The sequence below is a fragment of the Heteronotia binoei genome, chromosome 10 (assembly GCF_032191835.1).
Source record: "Heteronotia binoei isolate CCM8104 ecotype False Entrance Well chromosome 10, APGP_CSIRO_Hbin_v1, whole genome shotgun sequence".
Taxonomy (NCBI): domain Eukaryota; kingdom Metazoa; phylum Chordata; class Lepidosauria; order Squamata; family Gekkonidae; genus Heteronotia; species Heteronotia binoei.
The window spans coordinates 34,155,424-34,170,985 of NC_083232.1; the positions used below are offsets into that span (position 1 = coordinate 34,155,424).

Here is a 15,562-nt window from a genome sequence, read left to right on the forward strand (position 1 = left end):
ATTGTGCATCTGCATCCATTATATCTAGTTAGATCAGATTCTGTCTCTCATTTGTACTATCTAAAATGGAGTTCCTAAAATGCTTCTTAGTTTGAAACTGACAAAAGGCTCAGTGTAATCTTTGCTCGCACACACAGTGCAGAGAAGCTGCTGCTGCATGTAAGCCTAGTGCACCCTGCTGCCTCAGAGATTCCTGGCTACACGATATCAGTGAATCTAACATCAACTTTGTTGTTTGTTTGTTTTAAAAAGCAGATAAATGAATGGTAACTTGCTCTTGGAATCAAAATATGATATCGTTTGGGTGATTGCCAGTTTTTTTGGCCAATTTCCTTAATTTGTAAAAAAAATGTGAACTTTTCTCCTGTTTTAATTGCAGAAGGAAGCCAAAATGAGACACAGTTTCCAGCAACAATTGTGTGACGCACTTGCAATCCTCAGACTAAACTATTCAGTGAGTTTTGTACTTATTTACCTATTAGCACATTTACATCTTGCCTTTCTTCTTGGCTAAAACATCCCCAGAATGAAAGATAAAATAGCAAGTCCTAAATCCCAACCCCTAGTCTAATATGCCTGTCATTTAAACCACCTCAACAGACCTGGCAAACAGGCAGGCCTTGCAACACCTCCTGAAAATCTCCAGGGAGGGTCTCCCTAACCTGTTCAGGGACCCCATTCCACTGAGCAAGAGCCATGATGAAAAAGGTCAGTGCCAGAAGGTCTACTCCAAGTGGTGGCTGCCGGCAGATGGCTGCCTGACACAACCATTGTTGCAATGCAGGAACATATGCAAGGAGGCAGTCCGTCAAATATGTGGGTCCCAGGTTTTGAAGGGCTTTAAAGGTCATAACCAGCCCCTTGAATTAAACTTGGAAACAGACTGGCTACCAAGATAGCTCTTTCCAAATGGGCAATACATGTTCCTGGCAGCTAGTCCCTGACACTAGTTGGCTGCTGCATTCTGAACCAGTTGTAGTTTCTAAATTGTCTTCAAGGGCAGCCACATGTACAGCCTGCTGCAGTAAGCCAGCTGTGAGGACACAGAAGCATGGATCAGTGTGGCCAGATCGGCTCAGTTCAGGTAGCGAGACAGTTGGTGATTCCGATGCAGTTGATGGAAGTTGCTCCTGGCCATCATGCCAACCTGTTTTATATATATAAGGATTGCCAGGTCCCCCTTACCACAGGGTGGGGCTGGAGAATACAGTAGTCAGATGCAGGCTGGGAAACAGAGATTTGGAGATGTAGCCTGGGGAGGACAGGGACCTCAGTGGGGTCCAGTGCCATAGAGTCCATCCTCCAAAACATTCTTTTTTCTCTAGGGGAACTGATTTCTGTAGTCTGGAAATGAGCTGTAATTTCAGGGGATCCTCAGGCTCCACCTGAGGTCTTTTTTTTGTCGAAAAAGCCCAGCAGGAACTCACATATTAGGCCACATCCCCCGACATCATGATTGTTTCACACATGGCTGTTTTGTAGAAAAAGCCCAGCAGGAACTCATTTGAATATTAGGCCACACCCCCTGATGCCAAGCCAGATGGAACTGTGTTCCTGTGCATTCCGGCAAAAAAAAGAAGCAGCAAGCCCTGGGCATCCCTATCATGGGTTACATGCTGTGGCTATTAGAATTATTCTGGAAGCCGGCGTGAGAGGGGGAGAACATCTCAGCAAGATTTGCCCAGTCAGCTGTCTGTCATTTGCTTTCCAGTATTGAGTTGACCTCCCTGACTAGCTGCCTGAACCCCACACACAACGGCCCCTTGAATCTAGGTTAGGAGCACCAATATAAAGGTCCAATGGGGCCGTTTCCATAAGATTCCGCTAGAAGATAGGACCTGCCCGTGTGGCCTCGAGGAGATCGATACGGTTTCCCATCTCATTTTGAACTGTCTCTTCCATACAGAGGCAAGGCACAGACTTCTGCGGAACCACCTAATGCAAGCTAAATCTTTAAATCAGGCCCAGGCCATTTACTTCCTCCTAGGGGATGGGAGTGATCAACTTTCCCTGGATCTTGCTAAGTATTTATATGTTACTGACCTGGACAGGAAGAAACTGAATGTTGCTTGTACTTGAAAGAAGTTGTGATCTGTTTGTATAATGCCGCCCTTAGTTATGTGTTGCTTATACCAGATAATTTTAATACTACTCTGAAGGTTGCATACAGTTATTTTATAGTTATGTCATATTTTAGCTTGGTGTTGTGTTGTACCGTTGTCAATGTGTTGTGTTGTTGTTGTTGTTGTTGATTGGCCTAGCGCCGCAATAAACTGACTGACTATAAAGGTCCAAATGAGATTCTTGGGCTGGCTCCAGCTTTTAGCCCTACCATTGATGGACAAGCAATACAAGAGTATGCAACAACTGGTGCAAAAACATGTACTGGCTGCGCAGTGCTTCCTTGCTTCTCTCCCCTCCCTTTCCTACAGTAAAAGACAGTTCACTGATCTTCTGACTTGTAGGTGTGCACTGTTCTTTGGCTGATTGTCAGGGATGCTCTAGGCTGATCCTGCATTGAGCAGGGGTTTGGACTAGATGACCTGTATGGCTCCTTCCAACTCTGCGTTTCTATGGTTTTGTTATTGATAGTAATTTGATTTCTCCCCCTTATACTTTTCTCAAGAGGCTTAGGATGGTGCAGCACCTATACTACCCCCAAGTCCCCCAATGCAGTAGATTTGGCTGAGATATATTGTCGAGCCCAGAATCTCATCACAAGCAGGCATTTCTCTACTGCATTTTTATCTTGCTCCCCAAGGAACTTACAGCAGTACATGTAGTTCTCCCCTCTTCCATGTTATCACAACAACCTTGTGAGGTAGATTAGGCTGAGAAAGAGTATGAATGGCCTAGGGTCACTCAGTTGCATGAATGGAGTGGGGATTTGAACTCTAGACCTTGGGCCAGTGCTGCATCCATTAAGCTACACTGGCTTTTTTGGCAATGTCCAGACAGGGACTGTTTTGCTTCTGCTGTAGAGTTTGTCATCTTTTAACAAAGCTACATTATTTGGGTTGGAAGAAAGATCTAATGGTCATGAGCCGTTGCTGCTGTACCTCTGTGAGGACCTCTCACGGGAACAACTTCTTGCTTCCACAGAAGTATTTCCCTATTGAAAAAAGTCCGCCTGGAGAAGATGAAGAATTGTTAGCCACAAGGCTTGAAAGACTGAGAGAGGACCTGGAAGAAAAGGAGATTACAATTGTAGGATTAGAAGGAGAAATAGCAGCCTATAAAGCAAAGGAAATTAAGAAGGTAGGCTGTCCATACATGTGTTTTGTCAAAATACTGCAATGGGAATTGGCCAGGAAGCCTGTATAGCAGGGGTGGGGAACGTCTGGCCTGAGGGCCGTTCATGGTCCTCAAGATCACTTGGTCTGGCCCTTGGGGATTGCTGGGCCAAACCAAGCCATGTGGTGGCCTCCCTGGGGCCTTACTGGCGAGGATCATGGGGTCCAGCCATGCTGTGCAGCGGCCTCCCTGGGGTCCGGCTGGCCAGCAGGGATCATGGGGCCCAGCTGCACTACACAGCAGCCTCCGTGGTCCTGGCTGGCCAGCCAGGAATGCTGTGGGGCCTGGAAAAGTCTCTGTCACAGTTCAGTAAGTTTCGCCCTCATTTCTTTATTTCCTTCTTTCTATTTCTTCCCCTCATTTCTTTGTTTCCCCTAATTCCCCTTCTTTCCCACTTCCTTTATTTCCCTTTCTTTGCATTTCTTCTCTCATTTCTTTATTTCCCTTTCTTCCCCTTTATTTCTCTTTCTTTCCATTTCTTCCTCCCATTTCTTTATTTCACTTTCTTACCATTTCGGGGTGGGTTGTGTGTGTGTGTGCATGCCAAATTAGGCTCTCCCCATATGACTTCAAATAGAAAAACAATTATGCCACCTAAAAACATCCCGTCTTCCGAGAGCTGCAGAAATAAGACAGAAGAAAAGGACCTCCATAGATGCCAGGAAGCAGTTTATTACAAAATCTAGAAGTAATTATGGGTATATTGCAACCAAGGCTAACATTTTAAGGCTTGGGGTTTTTTTCAGTGGGACAATTAAGCACATACTTATCCTTGTCTTATTGAATCAGTGACAGTTGTGCTTGACCTTGGCCAGATCAGCACTCCAGTGATGAAACCTCCACGTGTGTTGGAAGAAAGTACAGTGTTAACTGGCCATAAAATAAAGGCTTTCATAACAATCTGAAACACGGTGAAAACATTTGGGCCTTTCTGCAAAACAATACAGTTCCCATTTTAGATTCTAGTACTTGAAGTAAGGATTATCTTAGCATCATCACTGCAACTCAGCGAAATAAAGTTTAAAAAAAACACACACCCAGTTAACCAGAATGAATATTTTCTTGCAGTTTTTGCTCATTGCTCATTCAGCAGCACAGTTAGTACAAGTGCCCCCTCTTGTGGATTGCAATTACAGAGATGAACTTGGTATTTCAAGAGCTGGTTTCTAGGCAATGTTTTGCCTCTTCAAAGGCGTACCCCTTTGGGGCTGTAAAAACAGCTTAGATTTTGCAGGAAAGATCCATCAGCCAGAGCAGACAGGGTCAAAGTCTCATTTGCACATCTTCCCTTGGAATCATACATTCTGACTTAGCTTCATACACAGATAGTCCTTTATGGGGAAAAGACACTGCTGGAATCAGAGGTTGGGTTCAGATGTTGCAATAAACTGTTAATTTATTTAAACTACTTACTGTTTGTACAATAAACTCTGGTTAGTTTACAGATGCAAGAAACAAATCCCAGTTTGTTTCTAAACAACTACTTTGTCTGTTTCTTGTCTAGTCTACCTTCAAGCAGAGAGGGCATCTTCTCTGTTATGGCGTCTCTGTACCCATACATTCATGGGGAGCAGCACTATATAACAAGCTGCAGTTTGTGAATTCAGACATTGCAACAAACCACAGCTACTACAAATTGTGATTAAGAAACCAGCAGCTTTGAAGTTTTAGATGGAAGCCTCAGCATTCATATGTCACAACTGGGAATAGATCAAACCGTGACTTGTTGTGATGTCTGAATGCAACTAGAGCATGCAACAATTTGAGTGAAGAGGAAATACACACTGTAATTCAGATTCACCATCTTTGCGCTGTTTCTTCTATTTGGTTTTGCCCTTGCACATGAGTATGCCCTTATGCCCTCCAGCACAAGCTTGCATGGAGAAATTTAACCTGTGAACTGGAGCATTGTGTATAGTCAGCGCTGATTCAGCATTGTGCTGAGGGGGTGGGGCTAGAAATCATCATCAATAACAACAGCAATAATTCCTGTGGTTGTGGTGAATGGAAAAACATGGTTATGGCTACTGAAATGTTTGCAGCTGTCCCCATGTTCTAATTGTTCACATATCTCATGTTTGTTGCATTGGACATTTTGGGAGTGCTCATGTTTATTTATTTATTTATATTAAGATTTATACCCCGCCCTTCTCACCTAGGTGTCTCAGGGCGGCTTACAACACAATAATTAAAACAATTTCAGTTTAAACAATTAAAATACCATTAAATCATAATTTAGTAAAAAAGATAGAATAAAAACCGGCGGCCTATAGATACATTTTTCATCCAGGATATTTTACATTGTCAGTTAATATCATAGGCCTGCCGGAAGAGGACTGTCTTACAGGCCCTGCGGAATTGCCCTAGATCCCGCAGGGCCCGCACCTCCTCCGGCAGCTGGTTCCACCAATAAGGTGCCGTTATTGAATAGGCCCGGTCCCTGGTGGATTTTAGGCGGGCCTCCTTTGGCCCGGGGACTACCAACAGGTTTTGTGAACCTGAACGTAGTACTCTCTGGGGAACATGTGGGAAGAGACGGTCCCTAAGGTAGGCAGGTCCTAGGCCATATAGGGCATGTGTTACAGGAAAGTATTGTGTAAACTAGCCTAATGGCTTTCATAATGATCTGGAATATTAGCCAAATCTTAAGGACCTTTCTCCAAAAATATACCATTCACATTTTGGATCATATTTGCATTTGTTTTGACAACGCAAATATAGTTATAATTGGAAAACATTCTCCCACGTTTCCTCCCAAATACTAAATAACATTAGATTTTAAACCTAATGTATGCATAAATAATAGTATGCAAAACATAAAGCCCTGCTGATGAAATATGATTGTAGGGATTTAGAAAGCTAAACTGCTGCACTTTATTGAGATTTAATTGGGGTTTTAAAAATAAGATTTTGCTTTTAAAGCCACAGATCTGTGCACGTTATTTGACAATGAGAGTGGAGCTAGGCATGATGTGTAGTTCTGTGATTCTTTGAACTTTTTTCTTTAATTTTTTAAACAGAATATTGCCACTGAGGATATTATTTGAAAGGTGAGGCTGGTATTTGGGGGGGGGGGCTATTAAATCCTTTCTCCTCATCTCCTACCCATGCAGCTGTTTTTGGCTGTGCTTTAGAAAAATTGATGTATCATTTTTAAAAAATATGATAACTAGTTTTCACAAGCAGGGCCAAGAACTGGTGGGGCAGGGGGGGTTCAGCAGAAAAACAAGGAAAGGTTCCATTGTCCTTCTTGACCCCTCACCCCCCTCCCATTAGTCTTCCCTTTTAATTTGAAATTTTAGTGGTTGGACTCTATTAAAAGTATGTTAAAAGGTTACTGTAGATACACATAGATCTAGGTGGGCAGCCATTTTGGTCTGAAGCAATAGAACAGAAGTTGGAGTCCAGTGGCACCTTGAAGACCAACAGAGTTTAGGCGAAGTGTGAGCTTATGTGGGCCAAGCACACTTCCTCACACAGAAAAGCACACGAAAGCTCACACTTTTAAGACCAACAGAGTTTTATTCAAGGTGCCACTGGACCCCAACTTAGTTGTAAATGCACATAACTTGTAACCCCACACTAACTCAGTGGGACCAAATAGGGTGTATAGGATCAAGCTGCAAAGGGAAGCTTGTCAGCCAGAAGGTTATCTCTAGAATTCTTGCGCAGTAAATAATATCCTTGGCATCTGCCAGCTTAACCCACCACTTCTGCATTGACCGCAGGGAAGGAGCTATTCCATTTGGACTGGGGTGTTAGAATGGTTGGTTTCTTCTCTGTCATATTCCAGAAAGAGAAATCGGTAACTAATTTGCACATGCCCCCTCCATTCAAGGGATACCACAATTCATGTCTTCAAACTAAAATGTAAGCACTAGGGTTTGGATCCAGAATACATTTTCTGCTAACAGAACAGAAGAGCAGTTTCAGATAATGACTTCATGGAGTTCCTTAGGGTTCTTTATTCTCCTGGAGCAGCACAGGGAGATGGGAGCCAGTTTGGTGTAGTGGTTAAGTGTGCGGACTCTTACCCAGGAGAATTGGGTTTGATTCTCCACTCCTCCACTTGCAGCTGCTGGAATGGCTTTGAGTCAGCCATAGCTCCTGCAGGAGTTGTCCTTGAAAGGGCAGCTTCTGAGAGAGCTCTCTCAGCCCCACCCACCTCACAGGGTGTTTGTTGTGGGGGAGGAAGATAAAGGAGATTGTGAGCAGCTCTGAGACTCTGAGTGGAGGGTGGAATAGAGATCCAATGTCGTTGTCTTCTTTTTGGAGATTTGTGGTCTGCAGTGAGTGCGTATAGGGATGGGAGAGCCAGGAAAGTTTTGTTCCACAGATGGAAAAATTCAGTGTGGCTCCAATCCCAAATCACATCATATATTTAACAATGGATTTCTTGCAGAATGAAATTGGCAAGCCAGTACAGGGCATTAAGCCTTATGACGCTTATTAACTAAGTTTTGATAGCTACCCATTTTCTGCAATTGTTATTTAAATCCCCTGGGCCAGCAAGCAAAACAATTTCCTGTGGGTAGAACCTCAGTGCAAAATCTGCCAGTGCAACAAATGACTGTTGCTGAAGAAAACCACCTCTTTATTAACCTTGATTAACGAAGTGCAAGAGGAGCCCCAATTAGTTCATTATTTTCTCTGCAATTCTTGGTTTATAACAGATGGTGGAGCTGAAGGTTAACCATGCCAGAAACCGCATCATATGAATTGATGCAGGGTAGCACTAGCAGATACCGATGCTGCTTTCAAAAAATGGGCCTATATCTCTATTTTTAAGCCACTAGTTTGAAAATGTTACCCTTCCATTAGCTTGATTCGTTCCACTTATTTATGACCATGATGGCTGCAGGCGCTCTAAGCAACTGAGGCCAGATTCCTCCAGAGCAAAGGAACTGTGCTTAAGCCTGTTAAGGTCATAGACAATTCTTTAAACGGTCCTTTGAAAATGTGGATTTGTTCTGTAACCACGTAGAGTCAAACAGTATCACAGGAGAATATTGATTGATCACTTCTTTGTGCCATTTGATATTTGTTAACACCCTCTGGCAGGCCTTTATTAAAGACTTCCTAGAGGATTTTCGGGATTTTGATCTTAACAAAACAAAACAAAAAACCAGTTCGTGCCTAATCCAACCAAATAACTAGTAAGAATGCATAATGAGTTTTATGTGTGGGAAACATTACTTTGAACTGCTTGTTACTGGGCATATGCAATTTGAAGGATTATCATTTAATTGTAATTATTCCTGGTAGTTAATCCCCCCCCCCAAATAATTGCTGCATAATAATAGGCAAATAATTACTGCAATATTTGTTCACTAAAAAGCTGCAAATTTATATACTGCACAGCTTCTCATGTCACTGTATGGCATGATAGTCATCCAGTGGGTATTTGGGCATAAGCACCATGCTCATCATCATCTCTAATGCCCTTACCCTAAAGCAGCTTCTTTGACTTCAGTAGGATTTATTCAGAGATAATGTTTTGTTTGCTGTATCTCCCACGATCAGCCTTCTCCTAAAAATATTTTACTTGGAAACATATCCCACCTAGTTCAGTAGTGCTTGCTTCCAAATAAATATGTTGAACTTAATTTACTTAGATCAAAGCTGGTTTATATTGCACAGGACTACTGCAGGCGTGTTACACAAATCCGTTTGTAATAATGCAAAATATTAATGGAGATGTCACGCATGGAGGGGTCTGCTTTGACAGGGGCAGCTCTTTGTGCACCTGTGGAGTTCACGCTTACTCTAAATCAAACTGAATATTCAAACTCTGGGTATAGAACTCTATATTGGGGTGGTAATTCAATATGGAGGGAAGGCAGTATAGCATAGCCCGATCTCGTCAAATCTTGGAAGCGAAATGGGATCGGTACTTAGAAGGGAGACCACCAAGGAAGACTGCAGAGGAAGGTGATGGCAACCCACCTCTGCTTCTCACTTGCTTTGAAAGGCCCATGCTGAGGTCTCCATGAGTCAACTGCGACTTGATGGCATTTTACACATACAGTTCAAAGTGATGAATTAGTCTTTCAGATTAGCAGATGCCATCATTTACGAAGTAAATTGTGCACAAGGAGAATCTTGTGAGACTTGCACATGTTCATCTGATCACAGGATTGCAGACTTTAAAAAAAAACACACCCAAAAAACACTTGTGTAGTTTAGCTGAGCCAAAATATCTAAGATCATTCACATAACTGTCTCAGCCTGTGTAGGCTTCCAGCCACTCTGTTGTGGTCTGAGCTGCTCCCATTCCTGATGACATCATAGGCTGAACACTGCATAAACTTTTGGCACCCAGTCATGTGCTCGGTTCAGTATATAATACCATCAGCATGGATGCAACAGGCTCTGTTTGTGGGAAGAAAGTGATAGCTGCTTCAGGCTGAAACAGGCATATGGAAAGAGTCCTAAACATTTCTAATACAAAGCATCTGTTGATGTGAAGTTATAATCTGTGGAACTGAGACACAGCAAGAGTCCTCATGCTGGGAGCGAGGGTGTGCCTCAGGGAGCTGGCTCGGAGCTTCAGGCTGGGTTGCCATCAATATGCTGATGACACCCAGTTTTACCTGTTGTTGTGTGGCCAACCAATACCATCCCAGCTAACCTGGCTGAGGGACTGGAAGCAGAGCTGGTTGTGACTGAACTCTTCTAAGATGGAGATTCTGTGGCTAAATTGAGGAGATTCTGATATAGGGCTCCAAATCCCAGCTCTGGACATTGAAACTGACACTTTCCACCCAGAGTCTGGGGGTGATCCTGGATGCCTCTGTGACAATGGAGACCCAGGTTTTCATCGTTGCCAGACTGGCATTTTACCAACTTTGCCAAGTCAGGTAGCTGGCCTTCCATCTGTCTTGTCCCAACCTAGCCATTGTAATCCATACTGTGGTCAGGCTGCAACTCGTTCTATGCAGGCCTGCCCTTGAGGTTGACCAGAAACTCTAGTTGGTGCAGAATACAGCACCCAGCGTCCTTCTAGGGATCACACAGAGCTCACATCTTTCCTGTGCTACAAGAGCCATACTAGCTCCCGGTGGAGTACCGGATCAGGTTTAAGGTCTTGGTATTGACCTTTAAGGCCCTTAATGGCCAGGGACCCACGTACCTTCAGGACCACCTCTCCTGGTATACCACTTACTCTCTGGCGATCAACATCCACTGGTGATTCCTGGCCCAAGAGATATCCAACTGCCCTCAACCAGGACCTTCTCTGCCCTGGCCCCAACCTGGTGGAACTCTCTGCCAAACTCCATCTGGGCCCTTCAGGTCTTAATACAGCATTATTCAGGTCTTAATACCCTGCTTAATACACCGCAGGGTCTGTAAGGCAGAGATGTTTTGCCAGGTATTTGACAGAGAAGCGATGGTTCCATCTTGGCACTTTCGCTTCTAGCCCTTCTGTGAGATGGTGGCACCACTAGGATCTGAACATCATCTTGTTTTTAGGGAACTATGATGTTTTTATTGTTTGTTTATTCTGATTTTACTTTGCTGTAATTGTAACTAGAACTTGTTGTGAACTGCCCAGAGCCCAGCTTTGGGAAGGGCAGTCAAAAATCCAAATAAATAAATGCAAGGAATAGTCCACCACCATCCACAATGCCAGAAAATGAGTCCACTCTCAGCTCTGATACGTATTAAGAAGCAAAATCTATGAGCACAGTGGGAGCTTTGCCATTATAGTCTATGGAGGTGCTGGCCACTGTAGATCTTTGCCTTCCACAGCTGATTATGAGAGTAGGTGAATGCAGGGTTTCACCAGATCCACTGTTCTGGGAGTATAAGTGGGGCAGTTTTGCCCCACTGGCCTAGGATAGGAGGGATGTTCAGGCACGATAGTCCTATGATAGGATAGTCCAAGCAAGAGTCAAGTCTGATACAGCAACGATAGCTCTAAAGGGCCAGAGGCAGAAGGCACAGACAGCAAGCCAAGCCTAATCCGCAACAGCAAGTGACTAGGCCTGAAGAGCCAAGCCAGAGGAAGAACTTATATAGTCCTGTCCTGGTTCTGATTGGCTCTCCCAGTCACATGCCACTTCAGGGATGGCACATACTGTAATTCCTGTTGTGGCCTCTTGTAAGATGGCACAATGGCTCCCTTCAGGTTGAGACAGTCATATGGCTGCAGTGGTACAAAGAGTAAAATGCTAGGCACTGGCTCTCAATATCCTGGGTTTGAGACTCCAGGCACCTGAGAGGCGGTAGCCATAAAGGAGAGAGAGATGCTGCATTCACATGTTACAGCCTCTGTTTGTCCACAGTGGGCATGAACACAGCTTGCTGTTGTGTTTACACAGTTCTCCCACCTCTTCGCCTTGTATGCAGAGCACCAGTAAAGGCTTTGGGAAGACTTGAATCAAGCTGCAAACGCAAATTCTTGGGCAAATGAAAGCTTGTTTGCTCCCCACAAACTGAGTTTCTGACCTGGAGTTAAAATGTTGTTTAAAATTCTGGTGTAAGGGGAGGAAATAAACTACAGTTTGCCTAGGATCCTGCGCTGAGAGATATAGTAGAGTTTGATTGCAAGCATCCCATACTAGAAGGGCTTCAGTGCAAGCTGTATTAAAATGAATAGGCGCTGCTGTTGTCTTTTGTTTCAGAGAATTTTGTGCAGGGGAATTTCCCAGGGGATTGTGTACCATGTTAAGTAGTCAAATAGGATTCCATTTTGAATTTTCCACCTTAAGCAACCTAAATCTTGGCCTGGCCTGACTTATTACCTGCTACATCTTCAGTTTGTTTGTGAATTGGGCCCTAAGAAGGTACAAAAGCCAAAGAGTTTAATAGCAAAACAATATAACCTTCAAAACCATTGGGATATATTACATTTTAGTTGTATGCATGTATCAAAACACCTCTTGGTATAAATGTGCTAAAAGCCCAAATTTCAGATTCAAGGTTTTTCTTACTTCTGTATCTTCAAATGATCTAGAAGGAAAACCTATTTTCAAATGCCAAATAAATCTAATATTGCTTATTTACTTGCAATAATTGTTTGAAGGACTAAATAGTACTGTTATTAGATTTTATTAAACAGCCATTTCAGAATCGACTAAGATGTTTTAGGGTCATTGCAAAGCTGTGTCCCAGCTTTTCTGCTGAGAGCTTTCTGAGATTGTTTCCAAAGAAATATATGCAGTAAAATCTCGACAGCCATTTGACAATCTATGCAAATGCCTTCAATAGCTTTGAAGCAGAGGAGAAGAAAGAATAGCTCTCCAAATAAGCTTGGATGCATACGAAAGTCTTTTCCATAATGAACGTGGCAAGATTTTAACAAAGGACATGCATAATAAAAATGTAAATGAGTTTGCTTTACTAAAAGTATAACTTTAAAGTCTTTTGTTGCTTGCTGTCCTGGAACTTTCCTACAAGGTTATCACTGTTTTGCATGGAGATTTAAACCAGAGTCTTCAATGGTGCTTTAAAAAAGAGAGAGAGACCCTGAACGGCCCATGTGTGATGTGCATGCAAAGCTATCTTAAGCTTGGAATATGAATTGCCTCTGGGTGGCTCCGGCACCAAGCAGAAAACCAACTGTGTTGGTATCAGGCAGCCTGATGGACTCCATGCGGCTCCCAGCCTGAAAATTTCACCGCTTTTGACATTTGATGTGCCCCTCGTAGCAACAGCAGCGCTGTTGTGGAATAAGCGGTACAAAGGTGACGAGTCCCCCTTCTCCTGAGCCGTGCTCTTTGCAACCCCCCAGAGCTGGCCTGCCTTTGGGTTTCTCTTGCCCGCCTAGTTACAGAGAGCACTTCATAAACACGGAGGCCAGTGTGGGTGGATAGGCCCCAGCTGCCTTCCTGGACGTAGCTGCCACAATACATTGGCCTGAATGATGAGGGCAAACAAACCGTGTGATATGCATTATTCCTGTCAATAACCCATCCCCATGTGTTACAGTCTTTGTACTTAGGGTACTGCAGCCTTTCTTCCCTCAGCTTCCATTTAGACTCCCGTTTTTCCCTCCATTCATATTGTAACTAATATGACAGGATTCAGAAAATTATGATAGCTTGTATTGTGTAATTATTGTGCTCCTGGGGAGGCGGATTTACCGTCCTCCCCCCTTTTTACTCCTTATGCATTAGAAAAAGACGGCTTCTTGATTATTTTTTTTCAGATCCCATATGAGGATGACACCGAATTTGAAAAAGAATATCTTCTGCAAGAGAACAAGGATATGCGGGAAGAAATTGCATCCCTGAACGTTAAAGTTACACGCCTTCTTGAAACGGTGAAACGAAAAGAGAAAGACCATCTTGAATTAGGTAATCTTTCTCACAGGAAAAGAAATGGCTGGCTATATAGCATAGTAGGAAAATCTAGGATTCACTGACAAAAAGCTTAGCCCAGTGAATTAATTAGGGTTTATTCCAGAGCAAGTGTGGCTAGAGTTGCATCATGGTCCTGAGCTTTTCAAATGTTGAACACAATATTTTCCTTGCATTTACTGCTGAGGAAAGAAAGTTTGTCATCCTTTGGAATGCTGAGACTTTAAATATATTTTGGAGAGTTAAAAGTGAGGATGTGCAGTCCTATAAAACTCTTCCCAAACCTACGTTTTATCCTAGTGGCAACTCATCAGCTTTCAGACATTGCTCCACTGATGATGAAGCACAACAAGAAATGGATGTAAATTGAGTGCAGGAAATACACACAGGACTTGATATGTCCCTGTGAGAGGCAGACTATAAATTGTGTAAATAAATCAATAAGATGTGTATATTCTGGGAAGAAATGCTATATTTTGATAGTGTGCAGGGTGTCTTGAGAGGTCAAGGGCATTCCAGACGCTTAATTCTGAATATATTTTATTGATTTTTTTTTAAATGCTGGGGTTTGTGGCATCTGCAAACTGATGTATGGAGATTACTACTACTACTACCAAACCCTAACATATCCAGACACGTATGTCTAAGGCTTCAATTCTGTTCTCAACTGGGAGAGAATCCCATTAAATTTAGTGGGTCTTCTGTTTATTGGATTGGACTGTTAGATAAATGATTGTTTGTTTGTTTGATTGATTGTTTTGTTGGTTGGTTAGTTGGCTGGCTGGGCTGGCTGGCTTGCTGGTTAGCTTAAAATATTAATATGACACCTTTCCACAATGCCCAAAATAATGTATGTTACCTCATATTTTCCTAGTAACAATGGAAAGCCAGAAAGGTGCAGTTACAAAAAATTTCTATCTCCATAAATCTTTTATGGTTTTATTTTTTGTTATTTTCATCCTACTCTCTGGCCCTCTAGAGGCACCCTTGAGGCAGCTCACACAACTTTACCTCACTACAATCCCTGTCAAACTATTTAATTGTTAAAATCTTTGAAAACAAGTTGTATTAACAGCCTTCCTGAGCATAACAAACCAGTTATGAAGTCATTATAGCTTTGTAGGAACCAGATTGTGGGGGGGGAGGGGTGATGCCAAAACAATACCTTTCGGCAAGAATATGAATTTAACATGAAGCCGGCATTCTGCTGTTTTATCACCTCATGCGATGGTGTCCGCCCCATCCTCACCCGGGGGTGGGGGGGACATCAGAAACTTGGTGTAATAGCCATAAAGAACCACCTGCTAAAAAGACTTTGTATGAGCTGTGACTAAAGAGCAAGGATATCCAAGGCCAGTCTTAATGAAAAGCTCGGGATGCTCGGACACACTTGGCTCTTGAACTTATTTCTTAATCTCTCTCTCTCTGACCAGCCAGCTGAACAGCAGGAAGAAGGCTGTGAATGTCAAGGGCAGTTGTGAAGGTCACCGGTCTGTCATGGCCTCCATCCACCGTGCATACCACTGGGTTTACAGACTGGCCTTTGGTGCACAATATGAATCTCTTTAAATAGCCATGTAATTTCATGGTCTGCTTCCTCCTCCCCTTCTTCTCCCACTTTTTTTTAGATACTGAAATGAAACAATTGCAGGACAAAAGAGATAGAGATCTGAAGACAATGGAAAAGGTACTGTATTTTCCCCCCCTGACAGTGATGAATTACTAATCTCAAAGGCACAAAAGCTGTAATCAAAAGCTGTCCAGTCTTCTCAATGCCCCAGCCTTTATTTTAAGTTTTATGGAACCCACTATCTTTCATAGACCAAACAAGCTGGCATTCTTAACTTTTGGATTATACAGTGGTTAGGGTTATTGGTCTTGTGGGGGGGGGGGTTGTTAATTGGGAATGTTCAGGAAGACTCAGTGATAGAGCAATTGCAGGTAGCGGGTCACAGGTTCACTCT

General features: G+C 43.0%; 1 protein-coding gene across 2 annotated transcripts in view; it reads left to right on the top strand.

Moving 5' to 3' along the window:
• Positions 1-15,562, top strand: part of C10H10orf67 (chromosome 10 C10orf67 homolog) — a 66,630-nt gene that overhangs the window by 14,611 nt on the left and 36,457 nt on the right. For both annotated transcript variants that reach the window (XM_060247918.1, XM_060247919.1), the window contains exons 4-7: positions 380-454; positions 3,103-3,258; positions 13,448-13,595; positions 15,227-15,285. In XM_060247918.1, coding sequence (XP_060103901.1) covers positions 392-454; positions 3,103-3,258; positions 13,448-13,595; positions 15,227-15,285 — 426 coding nt within the window. In that variant the 5' untranslated portion in view covers positions 380-391. The remainder of the gene's footprint in view (positions 1-379; positions 455-3,102; positions 3,259-13,447; positions 13,596-15,226; positions 15,286-15,562) is intronic.